Consider the following 12,975-nt stretch of genomic DNA (forward strand, 5'->3'; position numbering starts at 1 on the left):
TCACTCCTTCATTCCTCTTTTCTCCCGCCTCTGGAACAAACTCCCTCACTCTCTTCAATCCCACTCCACCCTCCAGGTCTTTAAAACTGCTGTTCACCACCATCTCTTATCTTCCCCCATCCAAAACCTTGATCTTTTCTACCCCCGCTAATTTCACCCCAATTCCACTTTTTTGAAATACCAACTTCTGTCCTGGAAGTCCTTGGTGTCCTTGTGTTTTATACTTCTCCCCCCAAGCCCTCTCCCTTCCACACATCTCTCTGCTCTCAAATGTTGTGTTTGTGTGCTTCCCCTTCTCTCCCCATCTTGTTTTCCGCTCCCTCTTTTTGTGTGTTTTGTTTGTCTGGTTGATTTGTTTGTGAAGTAAATGTTAGCTCTTTCACGAGCCTCGATTCAGTATACAAAAACAAAAAAAAAAAAAAAAAAATGGTACAAAAGAGTTGCCATGGCCTGCCTCATGTGAAACCCCATTCACATTTAACCAACACATTTCCAAAAGCACATTTCAAAACTCAATAATCATCACTCATCCATTATCTCCAACCTCACGACCACATAAAAACGCATAACCACAACACAAAAACAAACGCCACCCACAAGACTGTGTGGCACACATTCCATCCCCCTCACGCCATGTCATCACTCTCACCTGCCACCAACTCCAAATTAAATGTCCCCCAATTTACATAAGCAAGTCCTGAAGCCTGGGACAGTAACCATCAAGGCCTTACCTCTACCTTGATGTGCAGGTAATTTCTGGTTGGTCAGGTCCAAAGTGCCATCCACCTTCAAAATCCCAAAATTGATCGTTGGACCAATCAAATTTCTCCAAATTACACTTTTTTCCCCACTATACTGGCAGGTATGTGGATCCGCATCCAACGGTGAACCGTTCTAAACAACTACCTGTGGCTGTGACAGCTCTGCACCTCTACCGTGCAATGGGTCATCGGGACAAGGTGAGCAGTCAAAATGCCAACATGGCCCATGAGTGTCCATAAGGGTGCGACCCACCATCCATCCTTCGGCCCCCCCGGCGAGGAACACGGCTGAACCAGCCCCAGCTGGCCAATGTGGTGAGCACCTGCTGCCAACAAACACTACCATACCCACAACCTCAGCCCTGGGGGAGACGATCGCGGTGCGTGGCATTCCCCTCATGTCACCTACGCCGCCCTCGTCTCCCAGTCCACACAACTGCAGCCCCCACTGCCCACCCACACTTGACCACACCATGGTCCAGTCCACAGCCATGCTCCACCAGGAGACCCACCCAGAAGACATGGTCCACACACCTCGGACACCCATAGCACCACGTTGACCCGCAACTACACAACTCCATCCCCATGACCCCGCGTCCCAAATATCGGCACAGTCGCCCCCACAGCCAGTTGAAGGCTGTCCTTCTACCCAATCAATTTTATCCCAACCTCCAACACTTTGGTCTGAACACACCTGGATCAATAATGATGCCACTGTGCAGTGACCACCATGACATTTCAAAATTCACCCTTAAATTTGCATAAAACTAGAGCAATGTGACTGTGTCGCCAATATACCTCCGCTTAGTCCCACAACAGGTAGATGACCTCATTCACTGTCCAAAAACAAACCAGTTTGATTTAAATCCCTTCAGCTGTTTTCAAGTATCACATTTTCACCAGCCATGATAGGTTTCACATTGATCGGTGAAGCGGTTTCAGAGAAAGTATTTTTTTAAACATCAGCTTTCAAGCTAATATGGTTGCCACACCACGTGACATATGACCTTTAAATTGTTTACTCTGCATATGAATGGGTAGGGGATCAGATTTCTGAAGTTTTGTGTTGATTGGATAAGGTCGTTTTTCTATCCAAGATGGCTGCCAAACCACATGACCTATGAAAGTCATCATTTTCAAACTATATGCAGCAATGGTGTTAGATGATATTTGTAAAATTTCGCATCGATAGTACAAGCAGTTTCAGAGATGTAATTATTTAATATTTTCCTTCAATCCAATATAGATACCTCACCATGTGACCAATGATGTTTTCGTGATCATCTTTTAATTGCCATGCCTAGTTGATGACACACGTAAAGGTTTGAGTCAATTGATTTGGTGGTTTGGGAGAAGATTTTTTTTTTTAAAGGTTTTAGGTTAAATCCAATATGGCTGCCAAACCATGTGACCTATGATGTCATAAATTTAATATTTCAATACAAATGGGTCATAGATCATGTGCATGCAATTTCAGATTTTTAGAAGGAATTTGATTAAAACATTTTTGGCTGGTATTCCACTTCACCTATGATGTCATCATTATCATGCTTTTGTTCCCCAACGGGAGTACTTGACAATGTGGCATGTTTCAAATTTTTCCTTTCAGCGGTTTACGAGAAATAATTTTTTTTTAATTTGCATTTAATTAAAGATGGCTGCTATACCACTTAACCTATGGTGCCACAATTATCATAAAAACATTCTGCATGGGTTTCACTCCTACCCTGAAAGTTTTGTCTCAATCAGACATGTGGTTGCCGAGAAAAACAAAGTTTAGCCCGTAAGGATGGACGGACAACCTGAAAGCATAATGCCTCCAGCCACCTTCAGGGGCGGAGGCATAAAAACATTCTTATTTTGCAAATTTATGCTACCAATTCACCCGCTCACTATGGGAGCTAGTAGATCACCCGTTCACTAAGGGAGCGGCAGGGGGAGTCATGTTGTTATCCTTATTATTGCCAATTGTTATTACTATTACTTATGTTATATGAGGTTATTAATAAGATCAGACCATGCCTCACCATTCTAAATTCCCGATAATAAAACTTACTTCCATGTGGGTGTCAGGAGGAGGTAATATCGCAAGTCACAAAATTCCTTGGAGAATGGGGGTATTGTTTTGTTTTGTAATATCATTAATATTATGCTATAATATGAATACGCATTGCGTAGAGTGAGAGCTTCGTCGACGATAGTCAGTCGATCGAGTACGCAGCCCTCGCAAACATCTGTAGGCCTAGCTAAGCTAGGTTGTTTGATCTTGGGTTTAGAATTAAAATTCAAATTAATTTTATTGAATGGATAGATTGGGATAGAATTCAGGACTTACCTACTGTAGGCTATATAGTCCAGACTTCTAGTCGACTGGACCAGGTACGTAGGTCCGACTGGCAGGTACATACTGAAATCGGTGTACCTGGCTTAAATGAAGTCGGTGTAGCTGGCGGAAAACTGAAGCTGGTGTAGCTGGTGGAAAAAAGAAGTCGGTGTCGCTGGCATAAATGATGAGCGGTTTCGAATTCAAAATCCATTCTGTACAGTCCTGTATTGTAATTTATTGATTTGAATCACCAGGTGAAAATAATTTTAATCAACAGGTGAAAATAATTTATCAGTCGCGCCAGACCAAAGCAAGATCACGTGAGCAAGATGCTTTTATGAAAAAGCGAACAATGAACAATAAATGAAAAAATTAATTCATATATATATATATATATATTGATTTTAATCACCAGGTGAAAATAATTTATCGGTCGCGCCAGACCAAAGCAAGATCACGTGAGCAAGATGGCGGATCATGGAAGGGACAAGATGGCGGATCATGGAAGGGACATTTCAAATGACGACGTGAAATTTTGTTCCCAAGGGAATGGGGACAAATTTAAAAAAAAAAAATTTTTTGAAATGAAAATGATATTTTGAATGGATTTACATATACATGCAATTGGCGTAGAGGTTCGCTTACGAAGCTCTATTATCATAAATGTTGTTTTTACTTTTCTAATGAGAAGCGGCTTTGGAAAAACGCCTTGGCAGAACTCCACTGAAGCGGCAGGAAGGGGCTTGTAATTACCCCTTGTGGGGTATGTAGACTACAGTAGATCTTCAATCAGGTGCGTTCGTCGACATGATAAGCATAGACTAATGTCCGGATTCCTCCAAATTTCTTTCAGTGTAGTGTTAAACAGCATTAGTGACTGTTTAAAAAGGTAATCATACATGTTTGTGATTTATAATATTTTTACCGCTGATAGAGGTGCTCCCACAAAAACGGCACAAGATAAGCTATTTATAAACGTTAACACAGCGTTTAGTGAAGGAGGAAACACCCCATGGGGAGGGGGATATTATTATTCTTAACATTGTTTTGTTATCACATTAATATTATGTTATTCTCGTTAGTCTTGTTATTCGAAGCGGCTTTGGAAAAACGCCACAATAAAGCTATGTTAACATGGATATACACCTTATCGCGCATCCCCATTGGTGAGGAAAACCCCCTTGGTGGAGAAAACCCCTTTGGGGAGATGGGGCAAATGAATTCGCTACAATATTCATTGTGTGACCCTGGTGTTGGGCTAGCGGCTAGGGTGCCGGCTTAGGATCCTTGGATCCTGGGTTCGAATCCCGGTCAATCGCTGAATTAACGCCAGGGGGGTTGACTCAGCCTGTCATCCTTCCGAGGTCGGCTAATTGAGTACCAGTTCACTGGTAATTCTCTGTTTGTCGTTAAAGGCGGCAAAAAGGGTTGGCGTCAGGAAGGGCATCCGGCCGTAAAACATTGCTTCAAAAAGGGGACCAAAAAACAACAACCATGGTTCCCGAAAAAGGCCAACCCCCGCTTTGCGGGGAAAAATGGCCTCTAAAGGTGGTTTTTTTAATTTATTTATTCATTGTGTGACCCTTACACCTCCTGTCACGTGTGGTTGAGATTGGATAAGTAACGCCAGAATGTATCGCAGTCAAAAATCGCCAGACATAGACACCAAATTGCATATTTTAGTATGATTGATGTTCTAAGTCTGCCGTCATTTACTCATTTCCTTTTTGTGTCAATGTTCTTCTTTTCAGATTCGTTCCAGGCATAGTTCTGTCTGCATGTCAACAACCACACCCTGGAATCAATCTGTAGCAGAGGATGGGCTAAATGATGGCCTACAGACAATGTTCTTGTCAGGTAAAATTCTCATTTTTAGCAAAACTGGATGGATGCTTCCAGTTTCTATTTTCTATGCACACTGTCAATTCTTGTTTGGCTCTTCACAAATTAAGTATGCCGGCTGGATGATTAAAGTCCCCCTGTTGTAACTGTTTTTCTTTACATTGTTAAATGTTGTGGTGTTGTTTGCTGTTTGAGTGTCTCCTATTTTTTGTTTACTTGCTCTTTATAACTGATTTCTGTTTTTTCATTCCCCCTTAAGAAGGAGTTTCCATCCTTGTTTTCTATTCCTGTTTGTCACTCTTCTTTTTTTCTTTTCCCTAAATTTTTACCCGAACAAAACAACAAGAAAAGACCACCAATCCAATGTAAAGTGTAAGCTGTTGGTGAAGAGTAGAAACACTAACTACAACCAGAATGGCTCAAAAATACCACAATGGCTCACCGGAAATACCCGGTTCAGTTTTAAGTCTAACTACAACATAATGCTTTGCTGCCTTTTTACACTATTCAACTTTTAAAATAAACATAGCTCCTCAACCAACATTACACAATCGTACATCACACATCCTTTTGGGTCCTTCCCTCTTGGATCAAGTGGATTTTATCTTTGATCCTTGTAAAGATAAAATTACGAGCTGTGAGACATGTTGCTATTACTTTCTTGTATTGGTCATTAATTTTTCTGTCACTAAAAAGGTTCTTATTTGAAAGATTGACCTTTTGTGTTTATGTTAAAGGTCTGGAGCTTTTTGAGGAGGCATTGAACCATTGGGAGCAGGCGCTTGTGTGCCGTCAGCAGTTACGAGGAGCAGATGATGGAACGTCGGATGAAATCCGCATTGGAGCTCCAGATGCTACTGCGGAAGAATTTACCAAGGTGGGCGTTATTGCTGCTCACAAAAAGAAACACCATTTGGAAAACATAGCCAATCACAAATATCTTGCAGTCCAACATGATCTAGGTGAACTCCTCAATTCCTTCCATGCTTAACTTGTCTTGGGACCGATTTCATTTTGTTATGAAAACGGAAAACATTGCCTTTTATGGACTGACAAAAGCAACTTTTTCATTTGTATAAAAAAATCTGGCATTCTATTCAAATTGGGCCTGGTGTTGGGCTGGCGGCTAGGGTGCCAGCCTAGGATCCTAGGATCCTGGGTTCGAATCCCGGTCGATCGCTGAATTAACGCCAGGGGGGTTGACTCAGCCTGTCATCCTTCCGAGGTCGGCTAATTGAGTACCAGTTTACTGGTAATTCCCTGTTTGGCGTAAAAGGCGACAAAAAGGGTTGGCGGCAGGAAGGGCATCCGGCCGTAAAACATTGCTTCAAAAAGGGGACCAACAAAAACAACAACAACCACGGTGCCCGAAAAAGGCCAACCCCCGCTTTGCGGGGAAAAATGGCCTCTAAAGGTGGTTTTATTCTATTCAAATTATTGATGAAGAATCTCAAGGTGATGCAAGAAGAAAAATTGAACATGTCAGGATGCTATTTGACCATCGTGCCAGTGCCTTGGCCACAAACCAGCACTTTCAACTTTACTGCATATATTGTGAATTGTACAGCTAACCTCCAGTAAATAATTTGATCAGGGCACTGCCATAGTGTTCCATTCTTTTAAATTGATGTAATGTGCGATTAGTTTATATTCACAATTTAAATGCAAATGACAGTCAGCAAATGTATGTCCCCATCTGAAGGATTCCAGGATACAGCATCCTGTGGTTTATGTGAGTTTAATTAAGAGTATGCCGGGACTTTTATATAACCCGCCTACTCGTATTCATAAGACTTCATTTGCAAAGCTTCTTCTGGATGAAATGAGAAAAGCAATTACATAGTATCAATATGTAATACAGTCAGAATTCGACATTCTCAGTCCCAACATTTGCGTATTCACGGTTGATAAAATGTGGCATGCTTTTACATTTGTGGCCCTGTATCCCACATATTCGCGTTGTTTTGCGGGTGCAATTTTTTTTCCCCACGAGCATCAAGCATAACATGGTTCTAAAATACATATTCCACCAGCCACGCACAAAGCAGCTGGACGTATGCAAAAAAGCATATTCCATATGCATTACTTAATTATTATCGTATGCATTACTTAATATGGCCGCAAGCATCACCTTCTACATTCGCGGTCGTTTGCTTCACGTTTTCACGGCTTTTCTCAGCTGCATAAAAATATTTAGGCCGTGCTATAAGCGAGCTATGTGGCATGTCCCACCATTCACACTATAAATCTAGCTTTGTGGCATGTCCCAGCAGCTGCGTAAGACCTCCTCCCCCGTGAGTTTCTGTACAGAATGAAAAAATGCTTCACCACATATATTAGTGCTATTAACAGCTGCTCAATACGGCGTCATCCGAGCTGTTACACAATTAAAATGCTCCACGGCATCTACCACTTGCTGCGTAACAAGTTATGCCCCACGAGTTACACAATGAAAACACTCCACCTCATCTATTGCCAGCTGCGCAAGATATTATGCCCCACGAGTTACAGAATTAAAAGGCTTAACCGCATCTATTAGTGCTATTACTAGCTGCTCAATACAGCATCATCCGAGTTGTTCCACAATGAAAACGCTCCACCGCATCTATCGCCTGCTGCATAAAATGTTTTGCCTGGCTAGTTACAGAATTAAAACGCTTCACCACATCTATTACCAGCTGCCGAATATGGCATCACCTGCTAACATCCCCACAACAACACCAGTTCATTCCCAACAAGCAGGGGATGGTTTCACCGCTTCAAGGAGCGGTACGGTCTTAAAAATGTAAAGCTCACAGGTGAGTGTGCCTCCGGACACATGTGCCACGACACAGCCAAAACGTTCCCTGCTCGACTTACGGAGCTCATTGACAAGAAGGAATACCTGCCATAGCAGGTCTTCAATGCAGACTAGACCAGCCTTTTCTGGAAAAAGATGCCCACGAGAATTTTCATCTCAGTGTGAGGGGCCAGCATCAGGAGTCAAAGTCGCCAAGGACTGGGTATCTCTTCTCTGTGCAAACGCAAAAGTGGACTGCATGATGAAACCCATGATGCTGTACTGTTCCCTGAACCAGCATACTCTCAAGGGCAAGAGCAAAACAAATGCTGCCCATGTGTTGGATGGCCAACAGGAAGGCGTGGGTGATGGCAGCAATCTTCATGGACTGGTTTCATAACTGTTTCTTCCCTCAGGTGGAGAGGTATCTGGCAAAAACAAAAATCTGGCATTCAAGGTTCTCCTGCTTGTCGACAATACTCCTGGCCACCCTGCGAACCTGAAGGTGGCTCACCCGAACGTCGAGGTGATCTTCCTTGCCGCCCAACACCACCTCCCTGATCCAGCCATTTGACCAAGGTGTAATCTCAACTTTTAAAACTTATTACACCCATGCCTGGCACAACGTATACACGGTGGAGAGACTGCACATGCAGTGCAAAACTTTACAGGATTTCCAAATAACACGGAGGAGAGAAATGAAATTGTCGGTTTGACTCGGCAGGTGGTATGGGACGGCTTTGACGGTATGGAGCCTGAGGATTTGGAGGATCTTCTCACTTCGCATGGTGACGAGCTCACCAAGGAGGAGTTGGACACCAAGGTTTCCGAGGAGGAGGCGGATAGTGATGAGGATGAAGAGGTGCTGAGGTCCAACCTCAGTCAACTTCCTGACTGAGGTGCTGCAGGACATGTGGGCAAATGCAGACAGGGTGCAAGACACCAATCCGGTCATGGAGCGTTACCTCAAGTTTAAGAGTGCGTTGGATGACGTGATGCTCCCATACAAAGAGCTACTTCGAAACCTGTTGCAATCTGCCAGGCAGCTCTCCATCATGCATTCTTCCACCATGATCCCTCCACCTCAACAGCTTCAGCACCTTGTCCTGCCTTTCCTTCAGTGCACTACTCATCAGTGACCTCACCTACTCGCTCTTCAGCATCCTCTCCTGCCTTTCCTGCCTCCCCCTCAGTGCACGACTCATCAGCGATCTCATCTGCATTGGCTTGAGCGCCCTCACCTACATTCCTTTTGGTGCACGACTCATCAGTACACTCACCTGGGTCATCTTCAGTGTTTGAGGAGTTCACTGAATTATATTATTTTATTCAGAATTGCAAGTTTTTATGGCGGCGTTGACTTTGCTTGTGTGAAAATAATTTTGCACAGAAAATTTGGGGCAAATGTGCTGTCTCTTCTCTCTGGCAAGATGGCACTGTCAATTATTTTAGTACATATTATAGATGTATTCCATTTCATTGTAAGATATTGTTACAGAACTGGGGTTCTGCGTTTACTACGAGGGGGACTTCTCAGACTCCTCCCAAACTGCCCATGCAGGCCGTGCACCACGGACAACTCCGCAGCATGTTGGGTTGGCAAGCAACTAAGGATGCCGATTGATACAGCCAAACCTGGCAGGGTTCTCACTCTTTTACAAACACGTTACCTTTCCTGTGGGTTGGAGAGTCTAATTGGGGCACTTTTGGGTGGTGCCTATTTATTTAGATACGGCCGATCAGAACCGTCAAGTACACACCACCTAATTACAGAGCAAATTTGTGGGGTAGAACTTCCCGTCTATCTACACTAAGGCACACTCAATCGGGCCAATTGAGAACGATGAAAAGGGCAGGATGAAAACAAGCCATTTACCAAAGAAAGCAAGCACTTATTTACAAAGCACAGTAATCAATCATGAAATATGTATGCACAGGCACAGCAAACAATCAAGAAAAAAGGCACACAAGAACATATTCTAACCTTTAGCATGTATCCCCTTCTACGGTCTTACTTAAGTAACTACATGCGAGGACATAGCACCAGCAGAATCATACTGAGGAAACATAGATAGGAGGAGAAGATAGAGAATCGAAGCAAGGTGTTGATTCGGCCTTTGGCTTATCCTGGCACACGTCGACTGACGTGCCAATTCCAAAATGGGGAAGCAAATGAGGAAGGTGTAAATCAGTATGGAGCTATCTCCCCGTGCCAGGGGTCCTCCCAGCTTGTTCGCCCTTGTGCCTCTGCCTCGGGCTGGAAACCTCATTGCGCTATTCGCTCAGCGCCGTCTGGCTCATCGTGGCTTCAGCACAATTGGTCCTCGTTGATGATTCAAATAGGCAGGCAAGTTAGTTGTCTTTGGGTCCCCAGCACATGACAACAACACAAACAGGCAGGAAAATTGTCTCGGGACAGCACGAACAGGCAGGCCAGTTGTCTCGTGCTCCCCAACACTTGTCAACAGCTCAGCGAACAAAATTTGTGGGAGGTGGAGTTCCTAGGAGCAAAGGTCGTGGTTTGTCATTTGATATGTATTCTGTCAATCATCTTGAGCTGCGTTCGCTCCTTCTTTAACGGGTTTTCCCACAAAGCGTTTGAAAAGGCAGATGGTTGTTGCTTCCCAGAAACGGCAGGGGAAGGAAGGAAGGAGGGAGGAAGGAAGCCCTGCACCAGGAAGTGGAAATGCAGTATGTCCTGATAACGTACCTTTAAGATAATGCTTTATAATAGTGCTATTAAAGACCGCATGTGAAAGTGATCCTTTTGCTCGGGGGCCCAGAATACTGTCTTTCTGCCTTTGAAATGTGAAAAAAGTTCAACTGATGCATGCCTGGAGCTTAAGATGTCAAGACATACTTTGCCAGGATGTACATTACGAGCCGTGGCGTTTTCCTTTGTCCTCGTGTCTGTTTCTAAAGCAGTTGGTTGATTTATATGAATCGGGTGTGCTTTGGAAAGCTATTTTGTTTCTCTTTGTGAGTTTCAAGCAAAATACATTTTAAAACACCCGATTTCCGAGCCATTTTCCGTATTAATGCAATAATGATGGGTTTTTTTTTTTCTATTTGTTTATTGATATTCGCCCAAAACAAGGGTGAAAGCTACTCAAGGTTTTTATGTTATACAGTACAACTGTAATCCGTAATCGGCACTCCACACTGACTCCAATCGGCTGGTGCAGATGACCGAAAAATGGCGGATATCAGCCCGTTTCTATATCCGTTTCCGATTTCGGCCCAGCACTAATATATATATATATATATATATATACGTAGTGTGTTCAAAAAGTATCTGACCTTTGTTCATAAAAGATACTCGCATCCAGATAAAAAATTTTTTATAATAATCTCGTTCAAAGTAGTCCCCTTGGGCTGCCACACACTTCTCCCAATGGTTCTGCCACTGTCGGAAGCAGCGCTGGAACGCCTCTTTTGGGATGGTGCGCAGCTGGTCCGTCGCATTCCGCATGATGTCTTCTCTGGAGTCGAAGAAGACGGTCAGCATGACTTTGACATTGCTGCGGACCTGCCTTGCTTTTTTTGGCCTCGGGGATGTTGGATGCTTCCATTGTGATGACTGCAACTTAGTTTCTGGGTCGTACCCATAAACCCAGGACTTATCGCTAGTGATCACTGTGTTGAGGAAGCTGGGATCGCTGTTCACAGTCTCCAGCATGTCCTGTGCGATCTCCAAACGGAGTTGCTTCTGCTGAATCATTAGCAGCTTTGGTACGAACTTCGCTGAGATTCTCCTGAAGCCCAAATCCTCCTTCATAATGGAATGAACGGTGTTGAATCTTGCGGATCGTTTCCACTTGGGAATCGCCAAGCTTTACACAAAATTTGATGCAGTAGCGTTGTTCAAGTTTTTCCGTCATTTTGTCAAAAACGAAAATCCGACGGCGCTCACTTACATGTCCTCACTCATCTGCGGTCTGCCGTCAAATGACAGCTTCTGCAGGTGGGAAAAAATTCACGCGTGCGCATTAGGATCGCCTACATACGTGCACCAATCAACGCCTCCCTAGCTTCTTTTTTTTTACGCACGAAAAATAAAGGTCGGATACTTTTTGAACACAGTAGTATATATATATATATATATTTTTTTTTTTTTTGCGGTTTTGAGAACCCACACAGGTAACATCATTAAAGGTTAACGGTTGCACCCCATAGTTAGGCCACATGCAACATGTAGGTCACCTTAGAACGTTAGTTATTTCATAGTATGTGTTTAGGATAAGGCCATTTCCAATAGTTGCATCTGCGTTGTGTAAAACAAATGAGAGTAGGCCCCGTTCATTTTGAACCCGCCCTCCAATGGACTGCATTGAGCACTGTCCAGTCTGCACCCCATTTCCCCTCGCGGTTTGTTGCGCGTTGGGCCGGTAGCGTTCGCTGCCCTTGGGCTTTCGCTCGAACCAGCCCAAATGCCACGAGGTAAGGCCCGAAAAGGGGGCGGAGCGCAAGGGTGGGGGTGTGGCCACATCAGGCAGCCATGAAGGGCGGAGCCGGTAAGACCTCATCAACCAATCAGGGCTGAGGCGACATCGCCTGACGGTGTGGCTAGAGATTCCAGAGGGTTCGCTGGGCGTGGCAATAAAACCCTTTGCGCGAGGCCCCCACCTCAGTTGAGAAGGGAGAGGCAGGCGCTTGAGTTATGAGGAGAAACACGCTGTGGGCTTCAGTTATGAGCCGGGGTCCTCTGTTGAACGAGTTATGAGAAGGGAGAGGCAGGCGCTCGAGTATTGAGAAGGACTGCAGCGTTGTGAAGGACTCGTGAGGGAAGCCAAGCATTGGCATTCGTGCAGAAGGACTCGTGTGAAAGGATTGTCGCGGTTGGCATTTGTGCAGAAGGACTTTTGTGGAAGGCGCCAGTATTGAAGGATTTACGTGGCATTGCGGAGGACTTGGGGAAGTGGCGCATTGTACCAAGTTAGACCGGGAGCGCGTATAAGGCAAGGCGCCGGTACAACTATTACATACGCAGTATAATCGCCAGCCTACCTTCCCCCCAGTATAATTGTCCGATCCGCGCCACCGACATGCGGCGATCTCGCCCGCCATCTACCGTCTACCATCACCAGCTGCTTCGAGGTACGAGTCGGGGACCGGAGCGAGCTGTGGACGCCATCGGTGGACCCTCAACCCGACCATCTACAACCCCGTGTGAGTCTGAGGCTGAGTCTGAGTGCGAACGGGCCCGTGTCCAGGGATAAGTATAAGACTGTATAAGGCTGCCCTGTGTATCTGCTTCTTCCTCTTCC

General features: G+C 44.6%; 1 protein-coding gene across 2 annotated transcripts in view; it reads left to right on the forward strand.

Moving 5' to 3' along the window:
* MIGA1 (mitoguardin 1) overlaps nucleotides 1–12,975 on the forward strand; it is a 102,451-nt gene that overhangs the window by 42,135 nt on the left and 47,341 nt on the right. For both annotated transcript variants that reach the window (XM_068124855.2, XM_078783548.1), the window contains exons 5-6: nucleotides 4,839–4,944; nucleotides 5,667–5,806. In XM_068124855.2, the coding sequence (XP_067980956.2) occupies nucleotides 4,839–4,944; nucleotides 5,667–5,806 (246 nt within the window). The remainder of the gene's footprint in view (nucleotides 1–4,838; nucleotides 4,945–5,666; nucleotides 5,807–12,975) is intronic.

This window comes from Myxine glutinosa, chromosome 8 (genome assembly GCF_964187855.1).
Source record: "Myxine glutinosa chromosome 8, kmMyxGlut1.1, whole genome shotgun sequence".
Lineage (NCBI taxonomy): Eukaryota > Metazoa > Chordata > Myxini > Myxiniformes > Myxinidae > Myxine > Myxine glutinosa.